This window comes from Gymnogyps californianus, chromosome 16 (genome assembly GCF_018139145.2).
Source record: "Gymnogyps californianus isolate 813 chromosome 16, ASM1813914v2, whole genome shotgun sequence".
Classification (NCBI taxonomy): Eukaryota; Metazoa; Chordata; class Aves; order Accipitriformes; family Cathartidae; genus Gymnogyps; species Gymnogyps californianus.
The window spans coordinates 15,109,160-15,123,783 of NC_059486.1; the positions used below are offsets into that span (position 1 = coordinate 15,109,160).

General features: G+C 54.9%; 1 protein-coding gene across 1 annotated transcript; it reads left to right on the forward strand.

The window, feature by feature from the left end:
* Window positions 1–378: 378 nt before the first annotated feature.
* On the forward strand, window positions 379–10,131 carry DAO (D-amino acid oxidase). Its single transcript, XM_050906821.1, has 11 exons — window positions 379–439; window positions 1,855–2,060; window positions 2,206–2,320; window positions 2,687–2,763; window positions 3,208–3,273; window positions 4,128–4,182; window positions 4,690–4,794; window positions 5,384–5,466; window positions 7,334–7,451; window positions 8,349–8,447; window positions 10,000–10,131. Exons 2-11 carry the CDS (start codon window positions 1,867–1,869, stop codon window positions 10,129–10,131), a joined length of 1,044 nt encoding a protein of 347 aa, XP_050762778.1. The 5' UTR covers window positions 379–439; window positions 1,855–1,866.
* Window positions 10,132–14,624: the final 4,493 nt, after the last annotated feature.

Below are 14,624 nucleotides of genomic sequence, written 5' to 3' on the forward strand. Positions count from 1 at the left end.
TCTCTCTTACCATATGAAAATTGAGACCGAGGCGTCCGATTTTCCCAGATCCCACAGGAATCTGGTGGCTGGGGAGTCCCATCCCCGTGTCCCCATCCGCCAGGACCCTTCGGGGCCGCCAGCAGTCACCATGGTGACAAGTGTCAATGATGGCTTTTTGCCATGGACCATGGTGACCCCGTTTTCCTTTCAGAGGAGCGACTCCGGGGCCGGCTGCCAGCGGCGCGCGGGTACGGCACGGGGAACTCCACCTCCCCGGGTCCGGAGCAAAGACTTTGGCCCCGTTGCCCGGGGGCGGGCTGTGATCCCGCTGCCCTTGGCACTTAGACCTTGCACTGCGGGCAGTTTGCTGGGCTGTAAACAAGCCGCCCTGAGAAGGTGGCTCTGTCGAAGCCTCTGAAAACCGCGGCGGCTGCCCCGAGGACCACACACTTTGCAGGTAAGCTGGTGAAAAATGCGTCTTTCCATTATTTATTGACCAGCGAGGTAGATACCTCCTTGGCTGGTACTGCAGGGCAGCCCGGGGTGCATCCCCGCGGCTGTAGGTAGAGGAGATGGCCCCAGTTCTTGCCGGCCGTGGGTTATAAAACCACAGCAGATGGGAACCAGTGCGGCTCTCCTGCTGCCGTCAGTGCTTCGCCATCCCGATGACTCATCCCTCCATCCCGGCAAATGTCAGTCCCGCTGCGGGCTGCCTTTCGCAGCAGAGATCCTGTGCTTTACCTTGTCCAAATAAAACTATGGGCTAGAATTTACTCATGCTGCCCAGAACCAGGTCTGGCGTGCTGCTGGCATCCCTCCCCTTACCCACACGCTGGCAGCTGAGCGTCCAGGGATGTGACCCTGGCCGAGGTGATCCACACCGTTGTACCCCCAGCCCTTCCTCGAATCGGTCCTGGGCCGCTCTCTGCCTGGACAGTGACCACAGGGCTTTTTCCAGGCTGCAAGGCAGGAAAGTGCCGTCAAGAGGGAAGAGTCAGGGGACTGAGGGGGGCTGCAGACCCTCTTTGCAGCCGGCGTTTACAAACAGCAGTTCTCCCAGCCAGTGCCGGGAAGGGTTTGGGGTGGTGGCACAGCCGCCCTCATGTGCAGGCAGCCCCGAGGCCAAGAGCGGCGTGAGGAGCCGTCCTTGCATTTATCGCACCTCGCATCGCTCCCTGGAAAACACCCGCTGTTTCCCATTTCTTTTATCCTTGCCCACCTCTTTTGTCTCCAGTCCGTGCCAGGGGCTGGGGAGCATTAGGAACTCCCCGGAGCGGGGCTGGGTCGCTGGGCATGGAGGGCTCATGCTGTCCCATGGGAGATGGTGTGCGTGGGTGGGTGCACCCACCTCTCCCCGGCTGCTCGCCCTCGGCGCATTGGGAAGGGAGAGGAGGATGTCGGCGGCCGTGCCGCTCCACCGTTCTCTGCCCCACGCTGCCGCAGGGCATGAAGCAACCGCAGCTCTTTCTGCCAGGCAGAGGAGCATGGCAGTGGGCAGCTGAGCCGCAGCTTCACTGCTCGCCAGCAGCTACAGCACGCCGAGGGTAGAGCCAGGGATGCCGCCCCGAGCACAAGGGCTGCGAGCAATGGAGAAACGTTCCCCTGCCACCGTGGCAAACTACACCCCCCTCATCCGTGATTTCAGTGCCTGGTTAGTGCAGGCAAGGTGTTGAAAAGGACTTGGGAGGCTTTACAAGAAATGCAGATAAATGCACCAAGCCGCAGCTCAGCCTCTTCCCTGCAGCCCAGCTCCGCTCCAGCAGCAGAGCCGAGGCCAGGTCAGGTCCTGCAGGAGCTGATGCCCTCCCTCCCAGCTTGTCCAAGCAGCTCCCCGGCCCCGGCGCTGCCCTTCAAGCATTTCCCCCCCTGCAGAGAGCCAGAACCATGCGTGTGGCTGTCATCGGGGCCGGGGTGATCGGCCTCTCCACCGCCCTGTGCATCCACGAGCAGTACCACATCCTGGTGCCCTCCCTGGAGATGGAGGTCTACGCAGACCGCTACACGCCCCACACCACCAGCGACGGGGCGGCCGGCTTGTGGCAGCCCTACCTGAGCGACCACGGCAACCTGCAGGAGACGTAAGTGAGGAGGAGGAGGAGGAGGAGGAGGAGGCGGCTGGTGCCGTGTCCCCCCCGGCGTGCCCATCGGTGTACAAGGGGCTGAGCTGCCCGGGCACAGCTCCGTGGGGCTGGCAGAGCCACCGCTCTCCTGTTTTCATCGCAGGCTCTGGAATAAAGAGACATTCGATTACCTCCTCGGGCACCTGGGCTCACCGGCAGCGAAGGAAATGGGACTTTTCCTCATTTCTGGCTACAACCTGTTTACGCAGCCGGTGCCGGTAAGGAGCAAGTCACAGCCAGGGCTGGGAAGGGCTCCAGCTCGGAGGCTGCCCGGGGGTGGGCAGGGTTGTACTTCTTCCCAGACGATGCTCTGAATGCTTCCGAATCCTTCCAAGTTTGTCTTGTGACAGTTTGCCCGGGACACGGTGTTTTCTGTGCCCCCGATACAATATCGGTACGAAGCAAGGGCTGAGCTCTCCGAGGGTGGGAGCCGGCAGAGCCTCGCCAGCCGTGGTGTGCCGCAGCTGCCCGCCCGCCCGCCCGCGCTCCTTTGGGGTGGGCTGTGTCCCCGCAACGGCTTCTGCCCCACGCTGGCACGGCGATTCGGGCTCCTTAATGAGCTCAGACCTTTTTCCCTGCTGCAGGACCCATCTTGGAAGAACATTGTCCTGGGATTCAGGAACTTGACACCAAAAGAGCTTGAACTCTTCCCTGGTTACAGGTATTTTTCAGTCCATTTTCCGGAGAGTCACTGGTGTGTTTTCCCCCAGGCAGGGAAGGTATGGCTGGATGGTCCCAGGCACCTCCCTGTCGAGGGGCAGCGAGGATGAGAAACTGCGGGTGCAGAAGTGGCCTTGCTTCGTTACAGCCACTTCCCTTAAAATAAGTAGGAAACACCTCAAATAAACCAAAAAAGCAGCAGCCCAGCATATAAACCATTCCAGCCCCTCTCTTACTTCACCAGATATTGTCAAACTGGGGGAAGAAAAGCAGCAGAAGGTGTTGTATGCTGTAAACAGAAGGGAAAAAATGATGCACTTGTTGTGCAAGGGGGAATTTGGGGTCCCGGAGCTGCAGCGGCCATCGGGAACACCGGGGCAGGAGGCGGCTGCTCGTGTAAAGCTGCTGCGGGTCCTTAGGGCTTCCTCTCCTCGTCTGGTTTCAGCTACGGCTGGTTCAACACGGCGCTGATGCTGGAGTGCAGGAGCTATCTGCCGTGGCTCACCAACAGGTGAGTGCGGAGCCGCCACGGGGCTGCGGCTGGGGCTGTGCCGGTGCCAGAGAGCTGCCGCCGCTCCCCCCGATTTCTCTGGCCGGCAGGACATGGGAGGCAGGTGCGGATTTTCATCCTGCGCATCGGGTGTTGCCCCGGATCCTTCTCTTGTGCCAAGTTGGTGGCTGAATTTAGGTGGCACTGATTTTAGGCAGCCACCCCGTGCCCTGCAGCACTTCTGACCTGCTCAGCTTGAAACTGCTGGCGCTGGTGGCTTCCACGTGACAGCACCCAGAGGGGACCGGAGCATCCTCCCCTGCTCTCGGCAACCCTCACCCTGTGCCCCTCAGCAGCGCAGGGGCGAGGGCACGGCGGGATGAGCCGAAGGAGAGGGGAGGCAGGGATGCATCCCTGGGAAGCGGGGAAAAGGGTCTGGATTTCCAGCTCGTTGCCCCAGGCAGGTAACAGATTCCCCACTTTAATAGTTAGCCCAGGAGTGTATTTTTGCGTGACAAAAATGAAAGTAATGGGATACTTAGAGCTGCATCTGAGCGCTTTGAGCTATGGGAGTATTTTGTTAGAAACGGCAAGTATTTTTTCTTGTCATTTCTAACGTGGAGCCGGTGCCCTGTCCACAGCAGAAAGCCTGGGCTCTGATGCCGGGCTTAGCAGGACTGACCACCTTGGGTGGCTCTGGGCTGTTAGGGAAACGAGCTAATGACTGGAGACCGTTAGGAACCACCGAGAAGACCACGGCTGTTTATTACATGGAGCAATAAGCCGTACCTACTCTGGGTATCAATTACAGGCGCTAATTTGAACGGTACATTTGCTTTTAATTTGCTGGTAACAAATGAACTCATTCTTCCCAGGTTAATGCAGAGAGGAGTGAAGTTTTTCCATAAGAAGGTTGAATCTTTCCAGGAGGTGAGTGGCGATGTCAAGCCGGGGCAGAGCGGGGCAGCGGGCACAGTGCCGTCCCAGCGTGGAGAAGCAGCATCCAGCAGGCATGTGCTGCTCCGGGATGTCCCTTGGCATGAGGGATGGGCCAGGGGACAGCGCAAGACTACGCCAAGATCTAGGAAACAAATTCTACCAGGAAAGATAAAGGCTCTTGGGCATCAAGAGATGGCTGAGAGGGGACGGGGTAGCGCATATGGCCGGCACTGAGCGAAGATGCAGCCAAGCATCAGCAGTATGGCTTTCCTTTAAACTGCAAACATTCTCCTTGCCTGCACACATGGGGTCTCTGCGGGAGCCGTGCCAGGGAAGCTATGCCCTGGATCCGGTCCTTATGGTTTATTCATTAGCAGACTGTTGGACCGAGTACTTGGCTTGGCTTTGATGCAGGAATCTCGTGCCCCCCGTGGGGAGCGCCCTCGGAAGCATCGCTGTGTGTGCACTGCTCACCGCGCCGCGTCTGTCTCTCATTAGATGTTTGCCCAGGGCGTGGATGTTGTAATAAACTGCACCGGGGTGCGTGCGGGGGAGCTGCAGCCCGACCCGGAGCTACAGCCCGGCCGCGGACAGGTCATAAAGGTGAGGTGGGTGCAGGGCTTGTGTCCCCCCTCTTTTTTCCGAAGGAGCCATTCGTTAGCCACCTTATGAGATATACCCTCTGGGGCAAATCGCGGGCTTTGTGGGCTGGACGCACACTGGGATCAGGTCCTGACTGCCAGCAAACGTTGGTCATGGAAAACCCTCATGTGTGGGGAGGCCAGAGCAGAAAACCTGGATCCCGTTCCTGGTTCAGCTGTGGGGATACCCCGAGTCTCCAGCCCGTTTCTTCATTGGGTGAAGGTAGGGGGAGGCCAGAGGCATAATGCTAATAATAAAAAGACATAAAATCCTTGGGAGAAGAGGATGATTATTTGGGGAAACACAGACTCACGCCAGGTAGGAAGCTCCTCCGCTTGCCTGCCTGCCCTCCCATCTCCCTGTCTTCCCATGGCGGCAGCGCAGGGAAGCCAGCGCCGTGGTGTACGTAGAGCCTGAGCAGAAGGGAGGGCACCACGTGCGGACCCCCGGCGTCCGCGTTCGCCGAGCTGCCCGCGTCCCTCCCGCTGCCTCCCCGAGCCAGGGACCCCGCTCTCCGGCTCTGCCTGACCCTCTCCCCTTCATCTCCCAGGTCCTGGCCCCGTGGGTGAAGCATTTCATCATCACTCATGACATCGAATCTGGTATCTACAACTCGCCGTACGTCATACCGGGGTAGGTGACAGCGGGCGAGGCAGGGTCTGGCTGGCGTTAGCGATGCTCTGCTATCGGTGCTCCTAAAGCACCGGCTCGGACGCGGCTCCCTGCTGACGTCTGCCCTGCAGCAGCCTTGTTGCAGCAGCCCAGGCCTGGGTTCGTACCTGGCCTGAGGATGTTTTTATTTGCTGCGTGGGGAGGAGAGCAGAAGGAGGTGGGCAGGCAGCTCCCTGCACAGACCCCGGCTCGGCACTCGGATGCGAGGGGGGTCCGGGCTGGTCCTGGGCTCCTGGGCTCTGGGATCAGGCAGCACCACGGGGCTTCAATGTCCCTGGTCCTGTCCTTTTCCAAGGAGCAAATCCCGCCAAAGCAAAAGGCCAACCCTGGCCAGGTCCTCAAAAGAGCCAGACACTGACAGTGGGGCAAATATTTTGGGGGAGATCTTTTGTTTTCACATTTGTGCCCATCTTTTTTGTCAGTGGTGTTGACAAAACTGCTGTACAGCAGCCCATTGTGGGGAAAGGCACTTCTGATTCATGCTCCCATTAAAACCGGTGGCAGGAATCCTTTTTACTTTAATAAAAGCCTACCCTAAAAAGCTCAGCCTTCCCCTCACTGTTACCCGAGCTGTGCCTGCGGCTGTTGGTGAGGTGTCTCCTGGGGTCATCCCATTCGGTTTAGCACCCACGTGGGACTCCCTGCCACCTCCCTGCAAGAACCGAGGAGGAATCCCGGGGGAAAACCTTATTTCTGTGTCCCCATAGGGATGAGGAGGGCTGAAATGAGATCCTGGCCCCGAAAGCAGCATCTCCAGAGCTCAGCGAGCGGCAGTGGCTGTGCCCGGGCAGAGCCCAGCTTCCAGCACTTATCTTGCACTTTCCGCCTGCTTCCCACCAGCAGCTTTCTTAGGGGAGCTGGGATCTATTTGAGACGGCAGCGTATGCATGTACCCAGGGAGCTGAATTGCAGGATAAATAAACACGTCTGCTGTTCATCCCGCCTCTGTTTCCTCCTGAGAGCAGCCATCATCTACCCCACTTTGGCAACGGCGAGGGTTTTTTAAGCTGTAACTTGACTGCTGCATTTCTGGCACTTCCTATTGTGCTAATATTTCAGGATTAGGCAGTAAGCCATTACGTAAATAGGAACTTTGAATGCTCACAGCCCCCAAGCAAAGTATTCCAAGCGATTTCTGATCACAGTCCCAGCTACATATGAATTCCTCTCCCTGTGTTTATTTTAGCTTGAGCTGTCATAGCTGGGCACCAGGCTGGCTCCCGAAGGAAGCAGCCGGGTCCAGCACTCACACGTGGAGGACACCTCTTCCACGCTGGAGAGCTCGGCCCCGGGGGCTCCCCTCCTGCACGCTCCGGCATTCAGCCCTTTTGTCTTTGTGCTTCCCAGGGCTCATGCAAGGTTTTCAAAGGGTCCAGCACGTACGGACACCCCCAGGTCCCCCCAGCCTTAACCTGTCTCTTGTCCTCTGTTAATCTGCAGGAGTTTTGGGGCGGTGGCAGCAGCAGCAGCAGCAGCAATCTGTTTCTTTGTGTTCCCCACTGGAGGCATCCCGTTCCTTCCAACTCCCTTCCCCAGCCAGGCAGAAGCAGACCTGTTTGATAGAAGATGAAATTAGCTGTTTGGTTTGCCCAGGCCAGGGCCATTGGGGCGCTGATAGTGTTTAATGAATGATTGCTGATAAGCAGACATGCAGGCACTGCTCTCTTGCCTGCTTGGCGTGAGAGTTTCTCCGGCGGGAATATGTTGCAGGCTCAGGGCGCAGCGGGATCCATACATCACACACAGGCAGAGTCCCTCCGCGTGATGGCCCAGCAAGGGACGGCTGGGGACGCTCACCGCCATTTATCTCTTTTGGCTCTTGGTGCAGGAGTGAGTTCACGGTCTTGGGAGGGATCTATCAGCATGGCAACTGGAACGAAGAAAACAGCGCCCGGGATCACAAAACCATCTGGGAGAACTGCTGCAGGCTGCTCCCTGCTCTCCAGGTGGGTGACCCCGACCCGATGCCCGCCGCCGGGAGGTGGGGAGGGAGGGGGCACGGAGAGCCCGGGTGCTCGGGCGCAGCTGAGGGTGCTGAGGACAAACCGCAAAATCTCAGTCTTTATCCGAGTGAGACGCGGCGCCTGCCTTCAGCAGGCCGGGAGAGCTGGCGGGGTTTCTGCAAAGCGACCATTGCTTATGCAGTGTCAGCCGCCGCGCCGAGAAACGCGCCAGTGACGGGTGAAGCGTGCACATGGAGTAAACCCGGGCTTCTTGCGTGCACCCCACAGCAGCACGTAGCACTCGGCGAGAGGGTAAATCACGGGGAGGGGTGGCACGGCTCGGTGTTTGTGCGTGCCTGGCCGCGTTCATCATGCACACCTCGGGCTCCATACACCTGGCTGATGGACAGGCAGGGTCTGGGGCTGGCATTACTTTTGAGACAAGGTTTGTAGGAAAAAGTAATTACTCATATAGCTGGTAAAAAATTAGAGCAAAAGCTTTGGGAGGTCCCAGCCCTTTGGCTGTGGTGTGTGCCCCCCCTGCGCCTTTTGGCGTTGCTGCATTAGAGAAAGGCTGGCGTGGGGTGAGGCTGGTTTGTATCCACTCCTGACGCTGCCGTTGCGCCCTGGATTAGCAGGAAAGGCAGCGCGGGGCTTTGGCACAGCGGTTTGCCTCGCTGGCACTGCTGCAGGCGGGTGATGTGCGGGCTGTGATCTGAAATTGTTTTGCCCAGTCGCCCCTTGCAGCATCGCAGGAGCCGGTGCAGCAGCGGGGACAGAGGAGCCTCGGTCCCCACTCATTGCAAGAGCCCTCCTCTCACGGATCGCTTAGTGCCCTGACGTTTGGCTGCTGTAATTTGGAGAAAGGCTGTGCAGGTTCTGACGTGCTTTTGCTTTCAGAAAGCAAAGATCGTAGAGGAGTGGAGCGGCTTGAGACCGGCGCGCCCCTGCGTTCGCTTGGAGCGGGAGAACGTCCGCCACGGGCATTTCCAGGCAGAGGTACCGTTGCACAGCCCCCGGCTGCCAAGTGCCATTAACCGCCGCGCTAATTGTGCATCAATCACTGCCACCTTGGCCGTGCAACACCAACACCCAGCTACGGCTGACGCTCTGCAGCCCGCAGCCGCACTGCCCCGCGTTCATCGGTCCTCGCTCCGTCTCCCCTCTAGTAACGGGTGAATCTCTGAGCCAGTTTCAGCCCAGTGTCAGAGATAAGGGTCAGAGATATTAAGTTGTGATGGATTTTATAGGGAGAGTGGGCAGGGAGCGCTCCTGCCAAAGGAAAACCTGCAGCTGGAGCTTAGTCCTTAGTAGACACCAAAAAACCCATATGGGAGAGAAAGTCTGGGCTGGGCTCTGCTGCTCGCAGAACCATGCAAACTATTTTGGTGTCAGCATTTAAAGTAGTGTGGTTTTCTGCTGGGAGCCCGTAAGCGTACAGCCCTTGTGCACGCAAACTTCATGTCACCGTTTAATAAAACCCAATATGCAGTTTTTAATAAAAGGCTGAGGGCCTTCAGCACTGACACCAGGTTGTCGGTGCAAAAGATTGGACTTCTCGAGATTTCTTCCAGATCGAAGCTCAGCAGCAGCACGACACGAAACATGGGGAAGGCACAGAGGGACACTGGCGGGGCTGTACCTGCCGTGGGGCTCTGAAAAATTCAGCTGCCTCTGTGTAGGTAAAGCTGGGTGTCTAGTGTAAAACTTCCCCAGGGCAATGGCTTTTTAAATTGCCTTGCACTGCTAATATATCTTTTAAGAGAAAGGAGACCGGGGATGGCACGAATTTCAGTGTGCCATCTGTTCTCGGACCCTCAGCACAGCACCTTGTCATGTAGGACCACATCAGTCCTTAGCGCTGTCGCCTGAACACTCATCAGCAGACCTGCAGAGGGAATCCTTGATTCGATTGCGTGCATATGTCTCTGTACAGCTTGGCAGAAGAGATTAAAGCTCCAGAGGGGACGGCGACTGCAAAATGTAATTAAATGTAATGAAAACATATTCCATATTTAGCTGGAGAGTCTTGGAAAGAAATGGGTGTATTTAGGCAAAGTCCAGAGCACGGTTCAAAGCAACGCTGTACTTGAATTAATTTATGGATCGCTCTGTTCCTTTATCAGCACATCATATCTGCACTGCCTTGGCACAGGAGAGGGGTAGCTATTGATCCCAGCGATGAGTCAGGCTCCTGCTGAAGCAATTTACCTTGGCAGGAACAAACGCTAGGTAGGACGTAACGTGTTGTGCTCTGAGGACCACGGCCGCGAGCCCTGCTGCTGCGTTTCGGGGTGGCTGGAGCAGCGGGTGCAGAGGATGCTCCGGGACCCCGCTGAACCACGCGGAGTTTCTCCTGCCTCTCCAGCGGCTTTTGGAAGGAGGGAAAGAGCAGTGGGTCGCTGAGCTGTGCACTGGAGCTCCCAGATCGAAGGGTCAATCTAAAGCCACTAAGGATATTTCCAGCCCCTACCGTGGCTCCTTGCTGCCCTTAGCCCCAGCGGGCTCCAGCGCAGCTCTCCCAGCACTGATCCCTTCTCTCCTCCCCCAGGTGATACACAACTATGGCCACGGCGGGTTCGGGATCACCATCCACTGGGGCTGTGCCATGGCAGCAGCCAGGCTCTTTGGGAACATCCTGCAGGAGAAGAAGCTGGGCAGCCCACCGCAGCCCCGCTTGTGAGTTGCCTGCTCACCCGGGATTATCGTGACAGCAGTAGCTTAGAAATCACAGCAGAAAGATGCGAATAACACGGTGATACACGTGGGCTGTTCGACCCTCCCGCCAGCTCCGACACTGGTTCCTAGTGTCTCGTCTTCAGGTTGCTGCCAGTTCAGTCGCTGCCATTTGCCAGACGGCTGAGTTCCCTCCAGCCCGGCCTTCCACAACCTACCTAAAGGAAGTGCTTTAAAATATGGACTAATTAGCTGTGGCAAAGTGCACTTCTGTCCCGGGGATCAGGCTGCGAAGGGCAGGCAGGGTTCAGCTGAAATCTTGACAGTCCTGCAGTTCATCTGCGCGATGGGACGGGATCTGAAACTGAGCCCGTGCCACCTGAGCCCTTCACTGACTGCTCCGACACCCAGCACGTAATTAGATTGGCAACCTTCCCCCAGGAGGCTAAAGCTCCTTAGTAGGAAGAAGCTCTCAAGCTCCCAGGGAAGTAACAACAGCTCCAAAAGCATGTGCTCCAGTTACAATAGCTTTTCTTACGTTCCTGCCAGGACAAAGCACGGGTCTACAGCACCTGGTTAGTGTATCTGGCAATAGACAGCAGCAGTTGCCTAAAATGGGCTTTCCAACTGATGTTTTTAGCAACAAAAGCAACATGTTCCAGCCCTGTGTCCTTGCCAGACTCTATATATAGGAAAGAGCATACACAAAATAGCTGTTCTCGTCCCTAAAACTCCCACGGGCCCTTCGGTTTCTCGTTTCCTCCAGCCGTGAGACATGGCTGGAGCAGCAGCTCTGAGAGAGGAGCTGCCCCGGGGTGGGTCGTGCCTCCTGAAGGAGCTGGGGACAGCTCCCGGCAGGGTCTGACTTCTCGGGGGTGTTCAGCGATGCTGCTGGGGACCCAATGCACTGTTCTGAAGATACAGTTCGGCCGATTTTTCCACGCCATGTGTCTTTCCTGCTCTAAAAAACATTAGCAGACAAGGTACTGAATGGTCGAGAAGCACTAGCCTCAAATCCAAAGGCTAGTGGTTTTCCTGAGCCCAGCACACAGTGCCTGGCTCGCTCTCCTCCGCAGATAAGCCAACTGTTTCTTACTCATCCGTGATGCAGCTTCTCTCTCCCTCTGACTTCATGTGCCAGAAATAGCTCGTCAACCTGGTTTGTGAGGTACCAGGCAGCTGCATCTAGCGCATGAGAGATGCTGCACTGCAGCTGGGCTTGTTTTACCTCCTGGGCACCCGGATTTAAAACAGTCCCATGAAAAGCGCACGTTTCCTGGCCACAGCCCGGCACCAGAGTTGCTCCCTGCCGAAGGCCCCGTCTCCTGACATGCTGCTTCAGTTTCGCCAAGGCAAAAGAGAAACTTGTGACGGCTTTGCAGGAAGCGATGAGCACTCGGTGCTGCTGGAGACGGCCCATGCATAGGAGATCTGCTGCCTCGTGGGCACGTGTGAGGCTGGTCTCATTTTCAGCAGCGCTATGGAGGTCGCTGTGCCAGCACAGCCCTGGGAGACCTTCCAGCGACCTTATTTTCCACTGAACGCTATGTGACCGTTGCGTACTTCTCCAGCTTACACACCCTGAGCAGTCAGAAAGCTCTGACGAGCTTTGCTGAGCGCATCTGCTAATTGTCTGCCCTGTTACAAAGGCAGCAACGGTTACTCTCACCGTAAGGGCCAGAATTCCTCAGCGGCTGCTGCCCTGTCCCTTTCCCTCCTCTCTTCCTTTCGTAAAGGTGCGGGAGGGTTGTGTTTGCCTCTGCTAGGACACCTGCAGCGCTGGCAAAGTACGAGCGGCACTCGAGTCCAAGGCAACAACTTGCTGTCGAAGGCACTGCTGAAGTTCCTCTGGCTGTGATTTTGGCCTAACGCTGGTGCTCCGCACATCCTTGCAAAGTATAAAACGCCTTACGATAGCTGTGGTCGTGTGTGCTTTCTGGTTGTCGCTCGACCACAGAACATAATCACTTAGGGCAGCCCTGTCCGGCTGTCACCGCAGCAGAGGTGACGGGAAACTCTGTTGGCTTCTGTGGAGTTGTGGCACAGGTTAGGGCAGACCAGTGTCCGTCCTCGGAAGGCAGCGGAGCGTGGGTGTGCCTGAAAGAGCCTGCTGTTCTCTGGTAGCTGAGGCACCTCTGCAGCGTCCTTAAAAAACCAAAGGTAGACGTAGGAAAATTAGGAGCCCCTGTCACGTCCAGTCTGTCTGTCAAAAGGGTTTCCCGCTTTAGCTGGCAGCTCACCTGATATATCGCAGCCGCGTTCAAAGGGGTATAATCAAGAAAAGGATAGAAAAAAAGAAAACAATAGCTGGAGAAAATTTACCATTGATTAATGCTAAACCTAATGGTCTGTGATACCACTTCAGTAGAAGCCATTCAGTGAAATAGCATCCGCTCGATTTCACTTATTCCAAATATGAGATATTAAGGACCGTATTCTCCTCCCATTTGCACTGCTGTAAATCCCAAACCACTTATCCGCTTCCAGAAGAGCTGCGCTGGGTTAGCAGGGCTGTAGCAAATCATTGTATAGCTTGCAAGAAGCAGCTGATTCTTCTGATCTTAGAGCCTACAGAGCAGCTGTCCTGTGATCTTACACGGCCTCTTGGAAAACGAACAGAAATGATTAGATGTGTAATTTTATTTGCAGTCTAATTTTGCTTATTTTCTAAAAGGCCACAACTTAATTTGTGTGCACAATAAAGGTAACGTTCAAATATCTCATGCGTGATGCTTTCTCTTCTTAATGATGGCAGGGATAGGGCCTCAAATGCTAATTCCATAGAAACATTCCAGTAGATCATCATTCCATGTCTCCCCACACATTTTTCCTGAACACCTCATCCCGCAGGAGGAAGAGCCGTCGTTCTAGATTCTGAGTAGACAAACGAACCTGAAATACCATCGTGTGAAATTCCGTGCTTGCCTGCGTGTTGTTGCTAGTAGCCCCCCGGCCCATTAAAGAACTCGCGCTCCCGCACGGAAACGTTTGGGACTTTCTCGTGCAGCTCAGCTGATGACTCTGTTCTGAGACCGGAGCGACGGGAAAGGTATTTTACACTGTCGGCAGCCACAGATGAGACGCTGTGGGACAGCGGAGTCAGGAGATTGAAGTTCAGTTTCGTGGCGAGGGTAAGGTAAGAGAAAGTCAGTGGGATGTCGGGACAGCCGCTGCACATACTTTCTCGACAAGCACAAACCGCCATCTCCAGCGGCCGGCATCAGCACATTTTACGAACTCACAGTTCTCAACAACGATCGCCTGTGACACAGAACAAAGCTGGAAATACATCAAGTATCAGTAAAGTTATCCTCTGTAAGCAAACAGCAGCTCTGGCATTTTGGAAAACAGAATGAGCTTTAGAAATGCCCGAGGATGCCAAAAAGTTCACAGAAAACACAGAAGAATGAATATTTTCCCTAAGTATTGCTTCCGCGGTACAAACCCTTCCCTAGTTGCCAACTGCTTCCATTCCCAGAAATAAGACTCTTCATCCCAGTGGACTGTCAGCGGCTGCACAAGCTGTGAGAAGGAAGATTAATGCACGCCGCGATGAGAACACACTGTATTAGCAGGCAAAGTATTCGCAGAGCGTTAGTCATTTTGACTCGGATGTGAACAACCTTATGTTTGTAAACTACTGGACATCAAAATAAGAATATCATTTAAAGGGTAGAGGCATACAGTCAGCGTTATGCACTCAATTATATTTTATAAAAACAAGATAGGTAAAAGAAAAGTTTACCTTACAAAGTAAATAAATAGAAGGAACCCTCCCTGCCGCGAAGTCCCCACACATGCTAAGCCACCTCCTCCCAACGTGCCTTTGTGATCTACAATCACATACTGCAGCAGTAAAGGCATCGCCAGGAATTACCCGTAGGCAAGAAGCAAAACTGACTGGGTTTTATTGTCCAAACTACATGAAATGCAAAAAGCAACTAAGGATCTTAAGATAATTTTAAAAATATTTAGCTGTAGTTATCGATGAGGTTACTTATAATGCAACCACGAATCCTGCGACTTTTCTTTATGTCCAAATGCAGAAAACACACGCACCAAATGCGTCAGGTCTGCGAAGTGCTGAGCCCTTGCGTATCCAGCTGAGCCACACAGCAGCATATACCTCAAAGCTCTGAACATCAAGACAAAAACCGGCAAAGTGACCGACCCTTCGTACAAGTCCCACAGAACAGCCAGAAGCTTTTTTACTGAAAAAACTATTTATTTGTTTAACATAAAATATCTAGTGTGGAATTAAACTATCCAATGTTGCATCAGTAACATAGGAACAAAAGGAGTATTTTACAACAAGCTTGATATACACAAAGTTTTCAAACATTAAAATGTATCCAGCTTAGAAACTGTACATTCAAACACAGGAAAACATTCAATGTTCTTTCGGCAAGCATTTAGGAATACTAAATCATTCCATCAAAGCACACTTGGAGAATTATTTTTCCCACAACAGCTTTGCACATTAATATATTGGACAGTTAG

Coding starts and splice junctions, on each gene's coding strand:
- DAO (XM_050906821.1), top strand. CDS start 1,867: ATGCGTGTGGCTGTCATCGGGGCCGGGGTGATCGGCCTCTCCACCGCC. Junction 3,274..4,127: donor CTGCCGTGGCTCACCAACAG/GTGAGTGCGGAG, acceptor CATTCTTCCCAG/GTTAATGCAGAGAGGAGTGA. Junction 7,452..8,348: donor GGCTGCTCCCTGCTCTCCAG/GTGGGTGACCCC, acceptor TTTTGCTTTCAG/AAAGCAAAGATCGTAGAGGA.